A 24,853-nucleotide genomic window follows, 5' to 3' on the forward strand; every position below is an offset into this window, starting at 1 on the left:
TTATGCATTTAGATAAATATTCAATTTAGCTGTTCAAGAAATAATGAGAAAAAAGAAAAAAAAGCATGTCATGTCAAAAAGGTGTTAAAAGCATGTCCGATGAAGCCTTTTAGAAATCCTTGGCACAGATTTCTATGGTAACCAGGTTCCAGTAGATGGAGCCATGCAGTCACACCACTGACAGGAGCCGTTCAATTGAGGCTGTTGACATTTCAATGAAAATGCAGAGAATTACAGCCGACGGACCGGATTGGACTGAGACCTGATTGGACTGACCTTGCCATCAGGCAGAGCAGGTAATTTCACACATGCATAGAGACTTTCTCCAGCAAATCTATATTTTAACAGACAGCCCTTGATTGTTGACACTATATAATTTGAAGATTAACTGTGGTGGAAGACAGAATCTCTCTGCGTAACTTTCATAACTGTGACTAACGGCTGACAATTAAACAGCAGCTTATCACATCTGTGAAAAGCCTCTTGAGTGTCTGGGTGAATGGCATTCTCAACCGTGCTGGAGGGATGTTTCAGCCATTATACAGTCAAAACCCAACCAATTTCTTAACAGATCTAAAATGTTTTTTGTGTGTGTGTGTGTGTGTGTGTTTTCTAATTGAACCCTTTCAGATAAGCTTAATTATTGGTTTATTATTCTCATTAATTTTTGACAATGCAATGTAGAATCGAAAGGGCACACAAGGACAAAATGTGTTATACTGCACTTAAAAGCCACTGAATTATTTCATAATTATTATTCATACAGTGTTGGATCTCCCATTACTGAAATATATCTAGGTTTTAAAATTCATATTATGACAAAAATCACTATGTAGCACCTAAATATACAATTTATCTCATCCATAAATTAATTTTAACCCAAAGTTGGAGATGTCAACTACCCCAATAAAAAGAAAATATGTGGCTGAAGTCTAGATCGTCTGCTTGCTGACGATTCTGATAAAGAATAAAGAATACCAGTCACAGCCGCAATCGTTCTCCTCTCCGCCATGTTTAAAGTTTGTCACACCCAACTCGGGAACTTGGGCATCAAAATTATCCCAGCGCTTCCCAGTGGTTAATATGACTCAAGAGGTCATTCATGTCCAATCTTTAACGAGGAAACTCGTATTTACGATAATTCCAATAGCACGTGAAGGCAGCATTGCTTCCCTATTTGTGCCCTAAAGGGGCTGAACTCATTAACAAATCAACCCAAACACATTAAGAGCTGTGGAACAGACATTCAAAATTTGCAAGCAAACAAATGGCCTGTCTTTGGGGGCACAAACATTTCATTTCTAAAACATTTTGTGTGATAATTCATCACTTTTGATTAAACTGAATTGTTACCATTCAGACTTTGCTGCTTATTTTCTGTTCCTTTCAAAGTCGATGCTTATTTGCGATGCGACAGAATAACTATAACAGCAAGATCACATTAGTTGTGCTTTTAAAGTGACAGTGTTGCGTAACAGAAACAACAGCTCTATACAAAAAAGAAAAAACGGCACGCTCGTGCAAGCAGTGAGCTGTAATAGACATTTGATCAAATGTGCACTGCTGTCATGTAAAGTATTAAATAAACCATACTCTAGACCATTATCTTATACCGAGCATTGTTATAGGGGCTGGTTATTCAAAAGAAAAAGAAAAAGAGAAAGGTGAAGTTGATCTGCATCTTAAAAGGGTTGAACACTGACATGGGGAAATTTATAGTGCTGCCACATGCAACAAAACTGCAGATGTGTTCCCATGACAACAGTGTGTCAAAGTCAGACATTGTACACACTGAACAGGTGGCAGATTAAATGGAATTCACCTGTGCTGGGTATATATTCCTTTTCCTGTCATGGGTTTGTGAATAATTCCCAAGTAAAAATGTAGAGACTCATTCATGATTGAAGACTTTAGTGAAGCTGTGTCTCATGTGTCACTCATCTCAGCACAAAGAAGAGAATATAAAAGAAACCAAATCACAAAGGAAGATGCTAATTAGTTACGCTCTCTACTCCTCACTCTTTACTGTAAGAAAAAATATCAAAACCACATTATCAATCTACTGAAAAAGATATTTTTGGTGATGGAATGTGTGATAACTAACCCTTTGCATAGCTTATGTGCTGAAAGTGGTAAAAAAAATGACTAGATATTATTTGGGATGAAATGTCTTCTTTAAAGAAAAGATGATGGCAAAGTAGGATTAGTCAGTAACATTTTCAAGGCAGGGTTTAGTGATGTGGTGAGGACAACTTTCTGTAGTATGGTGTGAGCGGCCAGAGATGAAGTCGTGACAGCAGAATTGTATCATACCAAGCTCTGTTCACTCAGCAGGCAGAAGAGCAACGCATTGCCAACTTCCCTCAGGTTCTGGAAGCACACGGTCTTCAGCTCAGCATACTCCACAATGTCTTTCAACTGGTGGTGAAAGAACTCCAGAATTCCTGCATCCAGAAGACAAAATCATGTATTATAGTAATGACAGCCTCATTTTGTTTTAGGAAGTGTTGAAGTATCGTAAAAAGTATTCCCCTGGACCAATTTTGCATTTGCACATAATTTATATTAATAGATCACAGAGCTGTCAAGGTTAATGCGTTAACACGTGATCAATTAAAAATCTTTAATGCTTTAAAATTATTTAACACAACTAACACAAATAAATTACTCAAGCACGCGAAATTGCGAATTGCCACATTCTGTTTCTTCATTTAAAGTGTTGTGTTTATGGCCCTCAATGTCCAAATCCTTTAACGCGAGTATTGTAAACAGCAGCCACATGCTTGATATTAAAAAGAGTTATAAAGCTTGATGAGCTGTTCCTCAGGGGGCTTTCTGTGCGCGTGCTCCGAGACGGAGCAAAACACGGACAAGAAAAGTTTTGGCTACCTGCTTTGGGCATCATATACGCGTCTAAACGGTTTAATACACACACAAAAAAGGCAAGTACTCTCGTAAACAAAGTTTACTGTTAATAAAAAAAAAGTAAAAAAATTAAAAAAATAAAAACACCCACTGCTCTTGACTAAATAACTTCAGAATCCGTGTAGGTCTATATTTAACTCATGGAGTGAAGACAGGGCAGTGTTGTACATAAATTTGTTGAATAGCAAAATAAGCTGACCTTGCATGTCAAAATAAGTTGTGCTATTTCTTAGTTTTGGAAATGACTAAAATTGTCCAATCTGAAAGTTTAATTTGCTGTATATAGAAAATTATGAACAAATTACGTGGTGTATGCTCAATTTCATGATATGTGTGCGATCAATCACGATTAAAAATGTGAATCTACTGGCAGCCCTAGTGTGTGTGTGTGTGTGTGTTCAATACTGATTTGTAGAAGAGCCACAAGATTCTATAGTGACTGTTTTTAAGTTTACTTTCTTTCGTTATGCCAGTTGCTGCCAAGAATCCAAGAATAAGTATTAATCTTACAAGCAGAAGCTTTTAACTACATGAACAGACCATTTGCCATTTTTATACCCTCTGCTTTTCTCTCTCTCTCTCTACTCCACCCACTTCATTTTTTTTCTCCAGGCTGTCTGAAAGGCCACATAATCAGACACAGCCATGAATTCAGCATGGAGTGCACCCTCTCAGTATGGTCACCCAGAATGCAATAACAAACAAAGAGAGAGGGAAAGATGGCGAGAGGCAATTACCAAACCTCAAATCAAGAGGAGTCTGACTACATCTTTAAAAAAAAAAAAAAACAGCATCTGCTGCGGAAGCTCTGCTTGCACCAATGTGTGAATGACACTGCAGACTACCAATCTGCCCAGCAGCACAGTTGGACTTATCAAAGCTTAATAATGTAGTGCTTGTCTTCTACTTGGTAATATTTACACAGGGTCAAAGTTCCTCTCTTGGGTCAGAAAATAAAAGGCTTGTTTAGGAATGTGATTTTCACCTGGCGAGCCATACTCGTGGCGAGGCAGACGGCATATCTTGGGCATCACTTCCATCAGGGTCTTCACATATTGCAGGATGGTGCCCTGAAGCTGCATCGGAAAGAACAAGACGACGATGTGATTTCAGCACAAATGTTTGCTAATATCAACACATACTGAAAAAGACAATCTTTATCCTTTAAAGAAAGATTGGTGGTACAAAAAGTTTGCTCTAACAATGATCTGATTCAATTAAGATTCTTAATAAATGACTTAATGCATCATGAAATTAGAAATTTGGTATACACCGTATCATTGCATGCAATTCTTGGGAATCGAACCCATGAAATTGCTTGTTGCTAGCACCACACTCATTTCGTTTAGAGCTGCTGTACAGACCAAATGAACTGTTTGCATCCTTGGATCATTTTCCTGTTATCACTGTAAAGCTGCTTTAAAACAATCTGTATTGTATAAAGCGTTATATAAATAAAGGTGACTTGATATGTTCTACAGTTTAAAACCCCTCAAATTAAGGCATCACTTCGTATGCTCTAGTAGGAACGTGGGCGGACATAAATACAAAATACAACATGCATTTCCTCTCACACATTTGAGAGCAGCGGATTAAAAAATAGATAATGTCTAGGGTCTTGCAAAAGCCCTCAGATCTCCATACACAAACTTCATTTTGAATGCTCGTGCACATACCAGGCTTTTGACGACCTTTAACAGCTCTTCCATCACCACAGCAATTCCCTGGTATCCCAGAAGTCTGCAAATAGCCTTAATATGCGGAGGTCCCAAGAAGTTCCGGTAGAGGCTGTATATGCTACTGTATGCCAAATTCAAGGCCTGAATCATCATAAAAAAGAAAAGAGAGAGTTTATGTTGAGGCATAGTTTCATTTGTTAGTTAAAACACTTTTTTATGTCTATGTTAAACAATTAATAGCAGAACAGTAACTGTAACAAAATTATTATATTATAGAGTTAATTACTTAGTTAAATATAGAGAAAAACAATCTGATTACTGTAGCTCATACCCAACAACACAGCTCAGAACCAGCTGTGGCTTTGAATATTCATCAAAAAGAAAAAAAAATGTAAACACTACCCCAGTGCTGTCAAACTAACAAAGGGTGTGTGTGTATATATATATATATATATATATATATATATATATATATTTAAATCATGACAACTTTTGAAATAGTTTTAGCATGTTGATGAGTATGGCAATGTTCTACTGCAATGTTTATTACAGCTGCTGCAGAGCAAGTATGGACTTGCTACTGCCAATAGATACACAGAATGTATGCTGTGAGCATGTAAGATATGCTGCTGCTGCTGCATGAATAGACACACAAATCCCAAAGAAGTTGATCTAGACAGGTGGAGGATTACAGGTGGAGGATTTAAGAGTAAATCTGACAGCGCAGTGCAGGATTAGCCTACAGCAAACACTGAACCAGACTATTTGAATAATAAGCAAGCAATCTCATTGGCTGCAGAATCAGCAGAGGCCAATGAGCTTTCTCCATATGTTAATGATGTGATTGCTTGTAGATTGCATGGTAAGGAATGGCTCATGACTGAACTATATATACACACATAGTAAATATACACACACAAACAATCACACACACTAAATTAAAGCTGTAGTCTACGATGTTGAAAATCGGTCGAGAATGCCTGAGACGGTTGGGAAGTTTTAAAAAACTCATCCCGCCCCTCCACACACACACCCCTCCCCTCTGTGCTACCTGATCCCTCCCACCGGGAAACGACCTGAACAACGTCACTCAGTCAAGCTGTGATCACCGGTAGTAAACATCCTCTCTCACAGCTGAAAGCAGTGAACACATAAAGCCTTGAAGGAATGAACACTTACAATTTTGACTGATTGACGTCATTTACTTTCACAACATTGCTTAGTCGCTTCAATCTAATGACCTCGCTAATGACACATCATATGTAAAGTTGACTTTCGACACTTGAACTTAGTTGCTTCATCAACAATTCAATGTCACCATTGTCCTAACAAAATAGCTCAGAGGCACACGTTTGAGTTCACGCCCACGCAAGATTAGCAACACATGCAATGTTCTAACAGAAACCCGCTAGGCCTACTGAAATATATTCAAGCACTTCAAGAAATATAATTACTTTGACCCGTGATAGGCGATGCTGAACGGCTAACAGTCCAATGCCGACCGGCAGCATGAGCATGTTGTCAGACTGATAAAAAACTATTTATGTAACACCTCACACCATAAAAGTATAAATAAATGCTTACCTGCTCAACAAAAAGTCAGCCGTGAGTGTAGGGGCAAGCAGGGCCGCTTGCTGCTGTCGGTTTGTTTTTTCTCCATTGCTGAGCTGATGCTACTTTGCTAGCTACCATAGACTGTCAGCGCGAAATTTCATATCGCAGGAGGGGGGTGGGGCGGGGCGGGGTGGAGACGCGAGCGCCACGTGGAGTTTCAAGTGGAGCAGGGGATTGGATGAGAGCAGTTGACCAATGTAAGCTGTCCGGCCGGACAGCTTACATTGGTCAACTTCTCTGCAGCTGTACACCCAATAGAGTGAATGGATTTTTTTCATTCTTTTTTCTCTTCATATTGTTAGGATTGTACTGTAGAACCATAACCAGCATCTGAACGAGGTTATTAATAATGAACAATCTTTGAAATCGTAGACCATAGCTTTAATCTCATAATTTATTCAAAATTGGCTCTCAAGGACTAGACCTATTAAACTAAACATTCTTTACAACATGCCAATGATTTTTTTTAAGCTTCCTTTGTTTATTGGTGTCACGTTACTAAAATTAAAATAAACTGTAATCATTTTTAAACAGTTTAAAAAAAAAAAAATTGGAAAGAAACAAGTTCCTTCTGTTTCTCTAATTAGCAAACAGTGCTTTTATGTTGACCTATTAAAGATTAATCATAAATGCATGAGCATGCATGTCCGTAGGTGTTGTGGCAGTGAGTCAGAGGAGACAGGTCACCAGTCTGAGGGAGTAATTGAAAGCACAGTGGGGGAGGAAAAACTCGGTGTTCCTCCAATGATTGAGGGAGAAAGGATGCGTAAGAGACAGAGGACAAGCAAGAGAGTTCACGCTCTCCCAGCTGTAATTCTGTTTAAAATGCAGTCTACGCAAAACATTGATGTGTCGTCTCCCCCCTCCCCACTGAACTCTCTCTCTGCTTTATGTGCCGTCTGCTGCTCTAATCAGAAAGAGGAGCTTTTCTGTGCAGTGGTGTGGATGTGGAGCCCTTTCTGAAGCAGACTTGAGCCATGCCAAACAGAAAGCTACAGGTCATACACTCTCACGCTTCAGGAGGATTCTGTCAGCAACAGCAAGACGACCTGTCTATGAAGTGACGACTTATCTCTTACGGTAGGATTTTTGCTCCTTTACCTCTCAATTTCAGTTTTCCCAGACACACCTGTGTCTCTGATAGATTTCCAAAGATTTTTTTAAAGTGTGGGTTACCTGTAAAGAATGGTAAAAGACCAATTTAAGTACTGTCTGAAAATACAACTAAAGATCAATCTTTAGTAACTATGCAGATCTGAAACAGATTGAAAAGAGTGACAGTGCATAGAGCGAGGGAATATACATTGTTTTCCTCAGACATGAGAGAATTGTCTGAGTGTTATTGACCGTGTGCTTCTGGAAGATCAAAATGATTAGTGTTCAAGCTTTCACACAGCGCTGATTGCCGAGTAATTACAGCGTGAATGTGTAGCATAAAGGTTCACCACTCATCCACACAAGTCCAATGTGGTGATTTATTGATTGAGTTTATGGGCTTCAAACAAACTCAATCCATGAGCAGCAAGAGAAACAAAACACGGCAACTATAATGAACAAACTAATTCACATTTTAAGCCAAAGATAAATATCCTGAGATTTCTGTCTGCTCTCTAAGAGTTGAAGCAGGGGATTTTAGAAAAATAAAAATTTACAATTATAGAAATGTTTTTTTTTTTTATATAAAATAATCATGAATCAGTGTTTGACCATGCATAATCAATGGCCGGTCTTAAAACAGTGGACATTAAATATATAGTTTATTTGTTAAACCATGACATTTATATAATTTTAACCTCAAAACTATATTTATTGTGCTGTAATGCCATTCAATTATAATGACTAGAGAGAATCCCTTAAGAACTTCTCTCTTGGCAAGGGGATATATGGATGTTACATCAATTGGAAATTCACTTAATCCTGCTTTAGATACCTTGACACATAGTTTTGGAGAGGGAAAAAAAATTAGATACAATGTAATCAAGGCGGATAAAAAAATCTCTTGTACTCAACCTGGTGCTTTTTTCCCACTAGATAAATCTACTTTAGCTAACACCACGCTAGTGCAGGGCAATTGAACTTGAATGGAAGAGAAAACTGAAATGACAAAAGACTATGGCCGTTTCTCAATACCAAGTACGCAGACCTCAGTCTTGCATCCTTGGTAGTTCGGACTTGCCAAGTTCGACACAGGAGAACGAACTCCCGAGGACGGAACAACTCAAGTCTGGTAATTCTGCAAATGGAACAGCAGCGTTCTTGATAGTGTCACTCAGCTCACTCTGGCTGGTTATGTAGCCTATATAGGCAACAATAAAACAAAATATGTTATAAAACACCACTCTTCCTCTTTTCATTTTCATTTAAAAAATCTTAAACATATTAATAGCCACACAAATGTGGTTCAGTTCAGGCAACGAGTAGCTACAATGATTATCTTCACACGAACTATAAAACACAACCCTTTTTTGTTTTTATTTAAAAAAATATGATATGAAACATTATAATATTGATCATTAAAACTGACATTTAACAAAAAGAGACAGGGTTGTGCAATTTTATTTCATTATACATGTAGCCTACACAGAGTGAAAAGAATGTACATAAATATTTTAAATATATAAAATAAAAAGACAAAACCCTTTGTTAAATGTCAGTTTTAATGATCAATAATAGCCATTATAAAAGAATAAGTAGCCTAAAAGGTATAAGAAGCTATACAATAAGAAATAAAGCAAACGATTCAGTAAAACATAAGTCAGCTCTCTAGTAGGCTACAACGTTAAAGTTAAATAGCCTAAATATATAAAGTTATGAAACTTCACTTTGCACTCAGACAAAAGATTTGCAAGGGAACAAATTATAGATTAAAGAGACCAAAGATCACCTGTTAGATAAACACAAGAACGAATTATATCTCGAGACTAGACTATAGACTAGAGACATCAGAGCCAGCGGCAAACGTCAGAAGGACTAGCCGAGGAAGGGCTGTTCCAGGCGGGGTATATGAGCACTGGGCGCCCGGTGATCACCTGGATCTCACAACTCCAAAAATGTCGGATAAAATTTTTAGGGCTGGGAAATGATTAATCGCGATTAATCGCATCCAAAATAAAAGTTTGCGTTCACATAATATTTGTGTGTGTACTGTGCATAATTATTTTGTATATATACAAATACACACACATGCATGTATATATTTAAGAAATATTTGCTTAAATATACTGTATATATATTATATATAATTTGTATTATAAATAAATATAAATATTTTATATATAAATAAGACATTTTTCTTAAATATTTACTTGCATGTGTGTGTATTTATATATACAAAATAATTATGGACAGTACACACACAAATATTATGTGAACACAAACTTTTATTTTGGATGCGATTAATCGCGATTAATCATTTCCCAGCCCTAAAAATTTTAAAATAGGCGCTATTTTTATAAATAAACCACATATTTGAGCTTTAATCAACTACATTCTCGACTGAAAAATTCTTAAAACTACATTTTGTGACACAATAACAGCAGTATTTTTAAATTACGTGGGGTTTCTCCTCTGCTATTGACGCTTGCTGGTTGGTGCGAGATGCATTCTGGGATACCTGGCTGACTCAAGTCCGCACAAGTCACCTCTCGATGCATCCTCGATAAAAGGGGCGGATCAAGAACACATCTGGGGATTTGAACTGGACTTGGCTAGATGTGAACTTTAATTTGGAACAGTACTTGGGCAGCGACTGATGACGTACAGTCTGTGATGAAGTACAGACAAGCATATTGAGAAACGGCCTCTAACCATACAAAAAAAAGCCATCTTGTGTTACCTACTCAACCATTTTCAATGTTAATTATCACAATATGAAAGACAAATTAGACAGAAAAGAACAGAAAAAAAAGATACAAATGTATTGACCACTGCAATTAGCTAAAACACGTTTATAGCAAAGCTGCAGGTTTTTTATATATCCGTTCTCAACCATCAGTTACCATCAAGGTTACTGATTAATTCCTTTTGACAAAGTCCTTCAATTTAAACACAATTTCAGTTCTGAAACCAATGATTGAAGTTTTAAAATTCTTTAGGGACATGTTTTATGCCAGATGCAAGCCCATTGATCATTTATTAGGGCCTTTTTGTACCACATTCAAGGATAGAAGTTATCTGAATGTTTTTTGCCCTCTATTCTTTCAGATTCTTCAAAATCGTTGCATGTCGTCTTAAACCAGCTTTCATCATCAAACTGTGCGTTCATAAGAGACTGAGTCTTGACCTAAAAGACATACTCAACATGCCTATCACCATTCAGAACGTCACCGCCACCTCTGCCATCGTCAGCTGGCCGTCTTCTCCAGGCTGTGTGGATACGTTCTACAGCGTCATGTATCACCCTAACTGGAACAGCCTTCTGATGGGTTACACGCGCAAGAGTTTCCTGCGCGAGGACAGGGTTCCCGTGAGCCAGACGTCCACCAGTCTGGGCGACCTCAGTCCTCAGACCACATACATCCTCTGTGTCACCTGCCAGTCTGCCAATCCCACCAGAGAGCAGTGCCAGGTCTTTAGTACCCTAGATGAAGGCACTGAGCTCGGGGGGAGTGGCAGGGAGCTGGCGATGGGAGTCTGGCTGGCCAGCAGCATTCTCTTGCTAATCATTGCTGTGGCTCTGCTTTGGGGATGTCTCCACACCATGTGTCCAGCAAAGAGGGACCCAGGAAGAGGAAACCAGCCAGGTCCGAACCATCCACACCTGGCTCTGACCCCCATGGGTGGGAACATGGAAAGTGAAGGAAGAAAAAGTCTATATATGCCCAGTTGCGGGGAGGAGGACTCTCAGAACGCAACGGTGATCGAGAATCCTTTTCGAGTCGAGCATGGCAGAGAAATGGCAAACGAGCAGAGTCGTGAACATCGAACACAAAGTAATAAACACAGATTTGGCCCCGAGTCAGAATAACTGGGCACAATGAGGACAATCAACAGGGTGGAAAGCATTTTGAGCAAATGAAGCTCAGACAATTGGGCTGGGCTGATCGGGTTAAATTAGCATTTAAATGTCAGATGAAAACATCATTAGCTAATCAACCAAGGAAACTGATGGGAGGCCCCATAGCTTACACTGTACTGGACTTTAAGGTGCACAAAGTATTGTTTTGGTATACCTTTCTAATAAGGTTAAATTTGTAAACACGAGTTAATGCATTCAGTATAAGAATTTATTAATCTAGGTAGGTTTATGTTAATTTTACCCCCATTAGTTTTGTTGTTGTAATAATTTATAATAAAAACAAATCCACCCACTTTTTAACACTTATAATAATAATCATATTTATTATAATTTTTATCATTATTCTTATTTGAAAGTTATAATTTTTATGTTTAAAGAAATAAGATTTTCTAATAGACACAAAATTAAAATTCCAGTCATTTCAGACACATATACATATATATATATACATGTACATACATATAAACCACAGCTAAAACCATCTCTCTCTCTCTCTCTCTCTCTCTCTCTCTCTCTCTCTCTCTCTCTCTCTAATGCATTTACGCGTTTTTGATTGTAATGTCTCTGAGTTGACAGTCTGTTTGTGCATTCACTGATATCCTTTTCTGCTTGAAATGTACCTTGCCTACCTACTATCTTGCTTAATAAAAAATATTTCCATGTATGTTATTGTTTGTGAGAGGCATATTGTAACTGCATGTGAACAATGGAGATATAACTGATCTAGCTTTGATATTTAAACTCGTTCAAACCCACCTTTGAGCCATATAGGTATTGTGGCTGGGCGTTGGGAGGCTTGTCTCTCTGAAACTCTTGAGAAAACGGCAGCACGGTGCGAACAAATCTAAAAGAGATAGGGGGAAAAATTTGATTTGACCATTTTTGTATTACTCGTTTTGTCATGCAGTTATTGTCTTCTCTGTTCAATCAGGCTGCGCTCAGCATGTCCACTCTATCCCCATTCACAGTACCAATACATTGGGAAAAACTCATCACACAAGCTTTCAGAGGAACATGTTTCTAAGGGAAAAAGACAAAAAAAAAAGGGCTACAAATATCTGGTCTGGTTAAAGTAATTGTAGCTGTGTGTTTAATTTAACAGGAGCAGGCAAGAAGTGGCATCGGTGTGCTCTGTGTACCTTTTTGTATCCTGAGCTGAAGCTAATTAGTTTCTGAAATCTTACAAAGATGTAACCATCCTCCTACCAGTTATGAACTGCACTGAGACAACAGCTGAACCCTTATGGTGTTAGTTCATTTTGATACGCCTACATTTATGATGAATTTGTCAGATATCCCCTGAAAGCCACAAAATGTTAAAGCCACCTCAACCTGACAGTGTAAAGATGACTTTAGTCTTCTTTTTATCCCACATTCAGCCTACCTGTACATCACGTCTGTACACTCCATCTTGAAGACCTCACAATTTAGTCAGAAATATTTCCCACCTCATTATGGATCCTTACAAAGCTGTTTCTTTTTCTCTCTGCTGTCATATTTGATATTTGGATCAGAGTGTACCTTTTAAAATGATCGTGTTCGACAATTATTTGACAATAAAAGAGATGAAAAAAGAAAAAGTGATGGATATAACAGCAAAAGGTAGACAAACACTCAATTCACAGAAAAAAAAGATTAAAAAGGTAATTGATTTGCCTCAAATTGCTGCAGATTACACACTTATGCTGCAAACAAAAATCTGTGTACAAGAGTGTCTCTCAAGTGTGGAAAAACACTTCTGAAACATAACAGTCCTTTCCTGGTTAAAATAAAACAGACATTCCAATCATATCTTTTGATTATTCACATTTAAGCACAGACTATCAATAACTAATGAAATAACTCAATTAACCATTCTCTAAAACTAAAGATACAAGCAATGCTCCATCTTAATTTAAGTGTCTTGGGCGTCTGTTTTTTTGACAAGTGATGAAAGAAATGTCAATTACTTCTGTTTAAATGGATGAATGAATACATTTTGCAACAGCTGAAGCCTGAAGCCTGAAAGTCTACATAATTATAGCTGTTAAAATGCTATCCAATTATGACATTATACATTTAGATTATTGCACAACCATATCATTAAGATTAGTAGAGCCTGCATGATTCTTTTTAGTATTTTTATTTAATAATATATTTTACTAAAAAAAACAAATTTCTTATAATTTCGACATTTCGGGGGGTGATGGTGATGGGCTGACCCACCTGTTCGTGGAGCCGTTGTAACAGTAGTTGGGCAAGAAGTCATAGTTGAGTTCCCAGAAGACATGGAGAGTGATTCTGCCATAGGGTGCGGATACGTTGTGGTTTGCCTCGCGAAACATGGTGTCGATACTGTCCAGTGTCAAATACTTGCTGAGGAGCTTGTGGGTCATCCGGTTAATATCCAGCAAACCCTCCAACTCCTGATCATAGACAAAGAGAGAAAGAGCGACTGAAAAAAAGCCCTCTCACGTTTTGACGCAATAATGATGTTTAGACACAATGCATGCCTATATTATTCAAGCACACGCAGACTTCTGACAACAATTTGTATGAAAACCAATAATGAGCCTTGGAACAATTTCATGGCATTTTAAAAAGCTGTGTCACAATCAGACATCCAATGTCTATACATTCATGCACACACACACATACAGGAAGCAAATATTAATAAAACGATTCACTCTCTGGCAGAGCCAGAGAATTATTTCTGCTGCACTGAATTTCAATTCTGCTATGAAAGCAACCTCTCTTTCATTAGAAGACCTGAACAGGCAAATTCAGGTAAAAACAGCTAAAACACAGCTGAGCAAATTCAAGGTCTCAGTGAGAGAGAAAAAAGACAAATGCATGTTTCTATAAAAACACTTGAAGGATAAGGCACCATGATGGAAGTAAGGTCCTCGCTCTCAAAGCGGTTGATGGCTAGCTCTAGAGATTTGTAAAGCGCAGAGGACACTCGCTGGGTGATCAGGCGGTTCAAGTCGATCGATCGTCCAAGGAGCTGCAAGAGAAAAGGGCAAAAAAAGATGAGCGGACTTAAGAACAGCATTAATAAACAGAAATGAATATGTAATCGTACAGAAGAGTGGCCATTCTTACCTGTACATGTCTCTGTTTGAGCAGCGTCTCGTAACGATTGGAGGAAGGCCACGAGATGTTGGCACCTTGATTCTTACATTCAGCTCTTAGTCTCTTATCCAGAAGGAGACTACAGAGAGAAATTGTGTTACAGAAAATAAAAAATACTTTTTAAGTCCCCAAAGTTACTTACATTACTACAGAAAAATTGTTTCATATTTGTCCTGAAAATGACATTTTCACAGACAGACTTACCTTCCGGCAAGAATCTTGTAGTAGGCAAAAATCTGATCAGCAAGTTTGTAGACAAACTGGTCAAAGCAGAGATTCACCTGAAAGAAAGAAAAAATCCAGATGCATAATCACTTAAAAGAACATTAAAGCAGATTAAATGCAAAATGCAATAACTGATTTAACAATTTAACAAAAAGGTCAAGAGGGTTTTACCTCAGCTTCAATCTCGTCATAAAGGAACTGCTTTTTAAACTTTGTGAGAGCGTAGTGTGCGCTGTCGTTATACAGATCCAGTGAGTACAACACGTACCTGTGTACATCAGGCAGACTTATAAGCATATTTTTTTGCACATATACCATGGCAATTCATGTACTAAAAAACTTTATTACACTAAGGTGTTCTTGTTACAGTGTAATTATACATTTAAGTACTGAGTAATATTAATTAACAACAGGCACTTACTATAGCGTTAGGGTTTGGTTTAGGGTTAGAAGCATGCGATTATGCATAATTTACTGTTATTACTATAGTAAGTACATGTAAAGTCCGTAACAAGGACACTTAAGTGATACCAAAATGTAATATTTTGTTCTCACTCCATCATAGAGGCCTCTTTAATCTCGAGGATGTGGTCAGTGAGGATCCAAGGCATGGACATCTCAATGGGAAACTGGATGCGGCGGCCCATTGTGAGCTCCAGAAAGAACTCGCGGAACCAGAGCTGGGACAAATCACAGCACTGCTGCAGTGTCTCTGCAACACAACAGGCATGCAGAAGAGACAAAACATTAATACCGTGTGACCAAATTCAACTAAACAGACTGGCCCAATAAACTATTTGGACACCAAGTAACCATGAAATCAAAATGGACAATTCTTAATTTGTAATGGAACCGTGCTATGTTTATTATAAATGATTTATCAGAGATAATGTGTCTTGGTACATAGTGGTATGCAAAAAAGGTTTGGTTAAAATAGTTCATAAAAGGGTGAACATACAACAAATTTGGGGAGGACAGGCATTTAGCCTGTTCCTTACCACTAAAGTTGAGCAGATGAGTGTAGAAGAATGATTCGCGATGGAATTTCTCGATGTCCAGGATGGTCGGTCCCTCAAGACTACTGCGCAGAGTCTTCTTTGAGCCGCTCTTATCAGCGACCAAAGACTCCAGCATCGTCCTGACCATATACAGCTATAGAGGAACAGAAAGAAGCAGCAGATGAAAGGACATTAAGTCTCTGATGAAAAGTTGAACATCTTTACTAAGCACAGCCACTCCTCAACAGACAGATTCACATCAACATTCTGCTTGTGTCATCTCGACACAGGTGGGGGGTTCTCTATGTGCTGATGGAGGGCATACAAGTGTCAAAGCCTCCCTGGACATTTCCGCCAGGTATCAAAGGACTCGTCTGTATCTCTGCCCTTGGATTCCATCTGGAATTGTGTGTGTATGTGTGTCCGTGTGGCAATGTATTAAAATACTGAGAGATGCTACATTCACAACAGTCATTGTTTGGGTCAAATTGCCCTGTTCATAATAGACAGGGATTTTCAAACTTTTTGATGCAGGTCCCTCAAATATGATCCCCTTGTGAGAGGAAATATAAACTATTCCTAAAATATATAGGCAGCTACATAAAAATAAAATATGATATTTTAAAAGCAACACAATTATATCATTGTTTCCAAAAATTAAATAGTTGGATAGTACTAAAGAAACCTGATAAAATATTTAGTGGAAATTATTTTTTATTAAGTTTGGTGTGTATCTGAGATTAAGACTTCTCTTGTTTACCCAAAAAACTATATGCAGATTTATTTCATAAAAGTGGTTCCAATGGAATAAAATTGCAATTAATCTCGTGCCTTATGACCAGTTTTTAAAAGTAGAATGAAATATCCTTTTTATGTTAAATAAATAAATAAATAAATAAATAGGAGGGCTATAATAGTAAACTATCCACTGGCATTGCAATTTCTCTCAATGAAAGTTGCTCGGTTGGAGCAGGACAGGCATTTCCCCACTTTTCATCTCAAGGTATTAATTTAATACCAAGGCATCAGCAAAGGGCAAATTTAGCTTCAGAGTAGGGGGTGGGCGATATGGCAAAAAAATAATTTCACGATTTTTTTCATCAAAATCATGATTTTTTTGCCTTACAAGGTAACAAAAAAGAATGAGAGACCATTTAGGCCAAAGAAAGGGTGATGAAGCTACTGAAGATATTCAGTGAAGAGCAGTAAGTGATTTTCTCTTTGTTGCCGCTTGTCAGTAATGTTAATCAAACAACAAAAGACAGGTTTATTAGGCTGCTGTCAATTTAAAGCACGGATCTAATATACAGACACGCATCCGGTTTTCTCCTAACGGTTTACGTTCACTTGCGATAACCGACTGTTTATGAAAAATAAATAAATAAATAAAAGCTGATAGAATGTAGAGACATTTTAATCATTCACGAACGGAAACCATGACGCATGTATGAATCTCTCAAAAAATGGCAATAGCAAAGCACTGAGATCATGTTGAGAGGCAGCACCGATTACAGCTCAAATCCCTGAGGCACTATTGACATTCAATACAACACCCTTCCACGGCACATCGGATTCAACTGTGCTTCATACAATATATGCGGCAAAAGCTAGCAGAAGATTACAAGCTCTTCTGAATGACAGTGGCAGAGCATGTGTGACTGTGTATGTGTGTGTGTGTGTATGTGTGTGTATGTGTGTGTATGTGTGTGTGTGTGTGTGTGTGTGTGTGTGTGTGTGTGTGTGTGTGTGTGTGTGTGTGTGTGTGTGTGTGTGTGTGTGTGTGTGTGTGTGTATATAACAGGTTGAAAAACAGATAGCAATATGACTTGTTAGGCTGTTTCAGATAAGGGGTTGTATAAGGTGAAAATGGGATGAGGTGATGATATGTAGCTAATCTGAAATCAGCGAGTACAGCTTTTGGACCCTGTTTGAAAAAGGCATCAGCAGCAGAAACAGATTCATCAATTTCCTCAACATGAAACATACTCTACATAAATACATGACCCCAATCAACTCGATGTCGATGCAATATAAATGTCACATGCTTTTACATTCAGAATGGAGGAAATCATAAACTACATGCATTTGAGGATAACTCTGTTGCCCCCTTGAGTTCTGAGGTTTGTTACCACCACTGTAAGGAAAAATGTTATGCATGTATAATGGGGTTGCTATATTGTCTGCGTTTGTGTAGAGCATGTTTCTGTCCTTTATATGGTATAGAAACTGGAAACTGGAGTCTCGCATACTTGAGTGCTGGAGGGTCCCACGGCACGACGAGGAACTTTGATATCAAATCCCCCTTTAGGGTCCTTCTCGCCCCGCAGCGCTGGGTCATTATGTGGCTCTCTGCCCGACTCCCAATCACATATGGTCTTACGGATGGCCTGGAGGACACTGGAACAACATCACTGTCAGCTTACAAAGACTTAAACCACTAGAGCAGTCAGACAGAAATATCATCCGGTTTGGTGCTCTGTTGTACCTCTGGACGACGTTCTTCTTCCTCTTGATAGCCTGACGCAGCGGTTCTCTGAGTGTGACCTGGGCAAAGTCTTGCAGAGCTGAATAGATGGTGTGGCGGATTGCATGGTTGAACACGCTTTCCATTCGGCCCATCAGCACCTGCAGGCCCTTTATCATCGCAATGACCTAAACAAGTAGACAGAAGCACATTCAGACAGAGAACTGGAAAAAGAAGACTGACTTAATTTAATTCATTTGGATACACTAAACAATTGACACGGATTAACAAACATTTCATCATTGATGTCAATTCAGTCATAGATCTGATTCATTGGCCAGCTGAGTTAATTCAGAGAGGATTCATCAAGCTGATTCAAAAGCCTACACAAGCCTACACAGAGTTTGATACTGAATTTCAAGCATTCTAAAGAAATAATAAAAAATAATTAAATACAAATAATTAATTTTAATTTGATAATTTAATTAAAATTAAAATGTTCTTTATAATTAATTATAAAAAATAATTAAAGGACACCTGAATTAATTGTTAACTGAGATTTGGCCCTGCAGGTGTACTGACCTCCACCAGAGCAAACTTCTCCTCGCTGGTGTAGTTGTATCTGGTGGCACGTTCATACTCCTCAGCATTATCTGGGCATTCTTTGTTGGAGTATTTGTCTGTAGGGTGCACCAATTTCCAGGAATACTGCAAAAAAGAAAACATTTTACAATCTTTCATGTATACTTGCTTATGATCATTATTCTGTAAGATATTTTCAATGCTGCTTAAATAAACAACAACATCAATAAACAAATTCCAGAAACTATGGTCCATCATCTCTATCTCCAACCTAATTAGCTACAAATATCAAAATCCATTTTACTAATTGCAAAGAATGGACTTGTTGCAGGCTGTTTCTATGGCAACAATATTTCATGAGACTGCCAGTATGTTTTGTTTGGAACGTCTGTTCCAAGAAAAAAAGAAAAAAGCTTAGCTAGAACTGACTATTAAAGTGAAATGAATGATTAAAATCAAAGGTGAAATTGTTGATGGCCTTGTGGAAGTAAAGAGAAAGAACATAGGTCTGGTCTACTCAATGAATGAGGTTCAAGCTCTTTGTCTTGAATGGGTGGGTTGATGCTACTGAAAATTGAGGTTAGTTTAGTCTTTCATGAGTGCAATAGGCTGCCGATTTTTTGCCAATTCAAGCGAGATAACTGAATTTGGTACTTTGACCACCCAGAAAGCCTCTTTCATGTCTGCTTGAGCTTGAGAGGACAAATTCACACAAAACAGTGTCAAACTGCCCACCTCATACACATTGTCGGTTATGTCTTAGGTAAACGTAAACAATTGAGAAATAAAATGCATGTTATTTGCTCTGGGCATTAGGTCTTAAAGTGACAGCCGCCTAATATTCCTGCTGCTGTCTGTTTTTAATGTTAATCAAACAACAAAGGACAAAGAAGATAGTTTAGTCTATTTGAGACAGTTGAGAGTAGGGCTGTCACTAATGATTATTTTGGTAATAGAGTAATCAGTCAATTGTTTTTGGAAGTTTATTACCATATTTTTTGTATGGTAATAAAAATAGACCAATGCAAACAACAGCCTTTAAATTACTTAAAAGACATATATAATAACAATGAGGCAATCATTTTTGGTTCAAATAAAGTATCAAGAGCAAGTAATCATATGGTTTTATAGAACAACATTGTTAAAAATACATAATATAATATACATAATATAAACAATCAACTTAGGTACATTATGTATTACAAAAAATGCCTTCAGAGGGTGCCAAAGGCCTGGTAATTGTTGTTGTTACACTTTACAGCAGATCAAATCCTTGTTTAATATTGGCCGAATGACATGTTCACTTAATCTTTAATATTTGGCCAGTTCTTTACGATGAGATGTGCTCCACACATGTAAATGATAACATGGAGCAGCATTTGCTGTGAGATGCACGGAACCTACATGCATGCAAATAATTATAGTGCACACTGTATCTATTAAATATATTTAATTCAATCGCAGCCTTTGTGAATTCACAATAGCACTATGCTACACTGGTTTTAAATGGTTTTCATATATTGTGCATATATTGTATCAGTATACTGTATACTTAGAAAAAAAAGAATATTATTTTTCATTTGATACAAAATGTAATTTCATATTAGGCAAACATATTGCGCGAGAATGCAAAGGCATTGACGTAAACTTTTAGGGGCTCCATACAAATCTATACTGCTAGCACATGTATCCACAGCTTCATCAAGTCTAAATCTCAAAATTTAACTTTACACAAAACTATTCAATTTCAAGTTATACAATAATTTGACTTCTTTTGAGTGATTTTTTTTGCTTTTATTATGTAGATATATTGTATCATAACCACAATCATTATGGGTCAAAAGTATCTCTTGGTGGTGTTCACACACACAAATATGGGTGTGACAAGTCCACTCACCACTTCCATGACCTGAGCACTCCACTGAGAGAGCAGCTGCAGGCCCTGCAAAGCAAGATCAAACAACTTCCTGTATTCAGAGTCGGTCTTCTGAGACTCCTGACGCCCTGAGCCGGTCACCACCTGCGAAAATGGGAAAAGGAAGCGATAATAAACAGCAAGTAAACAAGATAACATAACATCTAAAGCCCTATTCGGAAGGAACTAGTTTAACATGGAGAGGTGGGGTAATGTAATTATTACCAGGGCTTCTCTGTGATTTTAGTCCCGTCCGAATGTGCCATATCATTAATAATTACGGACAATGTCAGTAAAGATTACGGCGACTTTAACCTTCAGTAAAAAGGTCCAGAGAAATTACCTCAGGTAATACTAATCCTGTGCGAATAGACCCACTGTAAATATGTACGTAAATATTTTGTCATTTACTGTTTAAAAGCAGTTTTCCGCGGTTTTTCCAAGTATGGAGACGCATGAAAACAGCATTCAGTTGCGTTCTAGACGCTGGGATAAGTCTGTGGCATAACTAAGTGTTTTTCACATACCATTCAGATCATAAAGAAGATCGAACGCACTTGTTCGGCACAAAACAAATATTAGTGTTAGGTAAGTGCCTATTACCAACACAATCCAATCTGAAGTTAATTAATACATCGTTCGACTGGACATAACTGTTTTATATATATAAATATAGGTTATATGTGTTTGCGCACGTGATATCAGGAAGCAACGCAATACGCACATGACGACATGAGGGTGACGGCGATGCGCAAATCGAGTTACCCCTCCCACTTCTGCTAGTTTTACTGAGATATCTTATCCCGTGCGAATTGGCCATTAACATTACAGACGTCCTGTGGTAAAATTACATTACTCCATCTACCCTTGTAAAGTTAATCCCGTCCGAATAGGGCTCCACACAACTACTGTCATTACAGAGTAAACGAGCAAATTAATGAACCACTGAAATCTCATCACACAAGCTAACGACAAAACACCAGGATACCTGCAGCATCCAACAGGAGCTGCATTCAAAATGAACAAACAAAGGAGAAAATGCCAAACCCCTGCATCTATGCATTTGTTTCAGCAGTCCAAGACAGCACAAGATACAAGCACCGTGTCAAAACCCCTGGCATCTGACAACCATAGCGTTGGAACGAACAAACAAATTCCTCCCCGCTTCTCCTCGTCACCGGGTTGCTGTCACTAATAGCAGACCCCAGTTGTCCTCTGGCTGCCAATGTGTTCTCATTACAGTGCTGCTGCTGCCATGACTTAATTCAAATCCAGGCTGGCCTCCTGCCCTTACATTTCCATATTCATCTGTAAGACTACCGACCCCAGTGGTTCTGAATGCAAACTTCGAGTTGACGAGATTGAGCCTTGAAACCATTCAGCCGTGGAAAAGGGAATAGTATATGAAGCGAGAGCTGCTCGCCCTCCCACGGCTAATGAATATTCCTGAAATCTATTCACATGAGCAAAAACAAACTCAAGAGCAACGTAAGCCACTGTAGCTTCTGATTCTCATTAAGCCGTACCATTAGTGCATTTCTGAAAGAGATTTTTCAGCATCCAATATGCTGAGGCACATTTTTAGCTAAGGAAAATCAGATTTACTAGAGTACTAGAACTAGAGTATACCAGTATGTACATCATGTAATTTATTTCTGTGATGGCAAAGCTGAATTTTTAACAACCAGTCTTCAGTGTCACATGATCCCTCAAAAATCATTCCAATATGGTGATTTGGTGCTCAATAAAAATGTCTTGAAAACAGTTGTGGATTGTGGATTTAGTGGATTCAAAGATAGATAGCACAAAAGTTTCATCAAAAGCAAGTCTTTGGGAACAACTAGAAACCATTTGGAAGTTAATAACAACAGAGACTGTGGAAAAGTACTGTACATAAAAACAATGTCAGCAAGAATGCAAGCTGTTATCAAGGCCAAAGGACGCCATACAAGTTGTTTGGTTATGTGTTTAAGTGTAAATAAAGACTATTTAGTTGTTTCAGATTGTTCTTCATTATGTTTCAGTTTTCTCTTCATTATAACAGGTGGTCTAATAAATTTGTTTAGCACTCTTTTAGCACTTTGTTTAATTTACAGGTAAATCAAATAAGGCCAGATGTTTAACAAAAAGTCTGTAGCAGTGGGAGATTAAAGGGATAGTTCGGCCAAAAATGATATTAAACCCATGATTTACTCACCCTCAAGCCGTTCGAGATGCATATGTCAATCATTTTTCAGACGAACACATTTTCAGTTACTTTAGAAACGCTTCCTACGCTACGTCCTATGTCATACGCCGGCATCCATCTCCCGTGAACGCGCGTCGACCATTGCCGGAAGCCAGTTATTTTCATTTATAAAGTTTTAAATATGTATATTTTTACGACAAAACCACACGGATTACCCTCAGAAGGCCTACGTTTATCCCCCTGGAGCCGGATGGATTACTTTTGTGAAGGATGCATGCACTTTTTTGGGACTTGAAGGAGGTGGACCCCATAGCTTCACATTATAACCACTGAAAGCTCTAAGACATTTTCTAAAGTAACTGAAAATGTGTTTGTCTGAAAAATGATTGACATATGCATCTCGAACGGCTTGAGGGTGAGTAAATCATGGGTTTAATATCATTTTTGGCCGAACTATCCCTTTAACTCAATTTTGATAATATTGAGGATTACTGCAGCCAAAGATTTTCTTTTTGAAGTTAGTTCTCTGAGACCGACTCAGAGAGCTAACTTCGTCAGAGGTCTTTATGTTTAGAAAGAGCAAGACATTTGACAGATTAGGTAACAGACATTTTGTCCCCCGCCAACGTCATAGCAATATGAGTCAGTGCATGGTGACTGAAGTCTACACTGCATTTGTTTAGAAAGACAGTGAAGAAAAAAAAAAAAAATTCTCACCTCACTGTTGCTGTAGCGAGCCAGCTCAGAAATGAAGCGCATATGGTCTTCACGGATTTGAATCATCTGCTCGCAGATATTATACTGCGGACTACTGCCTGCAGATGTGCACGACCACCTAGAGGATGCAAGAGGACAGGCAATTAAAAAACATGGAAGGATCTAGTAAATACTTCACACAAATATTAAAATAGACCATTTTTATTCTTTCACAAAAAGCAGAAACTCGGAATTGTGCACTGTTAACATTTTTTTCTTTCCAAACGTAACAAAAAAAAACAAAAAAACAGCATGTGGACACAGACTACTTATAAAACTTTTATGATGAATTTGCAGTTTCTTGGAAAAGACCAACCAGTACATTGTTAAAAATATCTTCTGTATTTCACAAAAGATAAAGTTATATAAGTTTGGAAGGATCTATTGCTTTAATTATAGTAAGCTAAAAAACAAAGGCAAACAACAGCGTTCCTATTTAACTATGGCCTGTATTGGCACTCACCTAGACTTGTTTTCCTCATAGTGGGCGCTGGTTTTAATATAGCGGGCCAGTTCAATCTGCATGTCACCAAACAAAGGCACTACCTGCAATTGCTGTAGGGGTAAAGCAGAGTGTCAAATCACATCAAAATCTGTCTCAGATTGACAAGTGGTCAGACGAGACGGGCCGCTGTTTACATCAGGAAAAGCACACACACATACACCCACCTTGAAAAACTTGTCAATCTTTGTGAGGTTGATTCTCTTCTTGGCATCCAGTTTGTAGATGTTGCTGTTGGTTCCATCCATGAGATAGAGACCAAAGCCCATCACCTACAAGACAGTCACAACAAACTATGTGGAACAATGCCTTAATAATGTATAATTTTTAGTTGTGTTTTAGTTTTTACATTAAACTTTTTGAATCTGTTGAATTATTGTTTGGTCAAGATGATGATACATAAATATCAAGATTCAAATGCAATATCATCAAAAGTCAGAGAAATATCATCAAAACCATATGGTACTATCCTTAACTAAAACTACAATGGCACTTTTTTCTACTTTTTGTAATATTAAAAAATAAAAATAAAAACTTTCAAAAGTTTGGGGTCAGTAAGATTTTAAATATACTTTTTATTCAGCAAGGATGCATTAAAATGATCAAAAGTGACATTATAGAGATTTTTAGGGTACGTTTACACAACAACAGTAAGCTTAAAACTGAGAAGTTTTTCCTTTGAGTTTTCCACGTACAGACGACACCATTGGTAAAATGATCCCCATGCACACGGATCCACGAAAACGACTAAAAACCCTGTATTCTGCTGCCATGGCATTGAAACACTATAGGCTGAACAGGTTACACCCATGTGCATGACGTCATCGTCTTCAGAGATGCGCGTTTTGGTTGTTTACACGGAGACCGTTTTCAA

General features: G+C 37.9%; 2 protein-coding genes across 2 annotated transcripts in view; one reads left to right on the forward strand and one right to left on the reverse strand.

Annotated features, from left to right (window-relative positions):
* cyfip1 (cytoplasmic FMR1 interacting protein 1) overlaps positions 1–24,853 on the reverse strand; it is a 43,364-nt gene that overhangs the window by 4,066 nt on the left and 14,445 nt on the right. Inside the window, exons 9-26 of the mRNA XM_079883465.1 lie at positions 24,147–24,251; positions 23,941–24,032; positions 23,439–23,556; positions 20,516–20,638; positions 18,619–18,744; positions 18,058–18,224; positions 17,822–17,969; positions 15,573–15,726; positions 15,130–15,286; positions 14,746–14,842; positions 14,554–14,630; positions 14,320–14,428; positions 14,102–14,221; positions 13,441–13,640; positions 11,992–12,079; positions 4,602–4,745; positions 3,911–4,001; positions 2,314–2,444 (exon numbers count right to left, since the gene is read on the reverse strand). Coding sequence (XP_079739591.1) covers positions 2,314–2,444; positions 3,911–4,001; positions 4,602–4,745; positions 11,992–12,079; positions 13,441–13,640; positions 14,102–14,221; positions 14,320–14,428; positions 14,554–14,630; positions 14,746–14,842; positions 15,130–15,286; positions 15,573–15,726; positions 17,822–17,969; positions 18,058–18,224; positions 18,619–18,744; positions 20,516–20,638; positions 23,439–23,556; positions 23,941–24,032; positions 24,147–24,251 — 2,247 coding nt within the window. The remainder of the gene's footprint in view (positions 1–2,313; positions 2,445–3,910; positions 4,002–4,601; positions 4,746–11,991; positions 12,080–13,440; positions 13,641–14,101; positions 14,222–14,319; positions 14,429–14,553; positions 14,631–14,745; positions 14,843–15,129; positions 15,287–15,572; positions 15,727–17,821; positions 17,970–18,057; positions 18,225–18,618; positions 18,745–20,515; positions 20,639–23,438; positions 23,557–23,940; positions 24,033–24,146; positions 24,252–24,853) is intronic.
* Positions 6,971–11,513, forward strand: fndc9 (fibronectin type III domain containing 9). Its single transcript, XM_079883476.1, has 2 exons — positions 6,971–7,298; positions 10,422–11,513. The coding sequence occupies exon 2, from the start codon at positions 10,519–10,521 to the stop codon at positions 11,182–11,184; it is 666 nt and encodes a 221-aa protein (XP_079739602.1). The 5' UTR covers positions 6,971–7,298; positions 10,422–10,518; the 3' UTR covers positions 11,185–11,513.

This window comes from Squalius cephalus (assembly GCF_949319135.1).
Source record: "Squalius cephalus genome assembly, chromosome: 10".
Lineage (NCBI taxonomy): Eukaryota > Metazoa > Chordata > Actinopteri > Cypriniformes > Leuciscidae > Squalius > Squalius cephalus.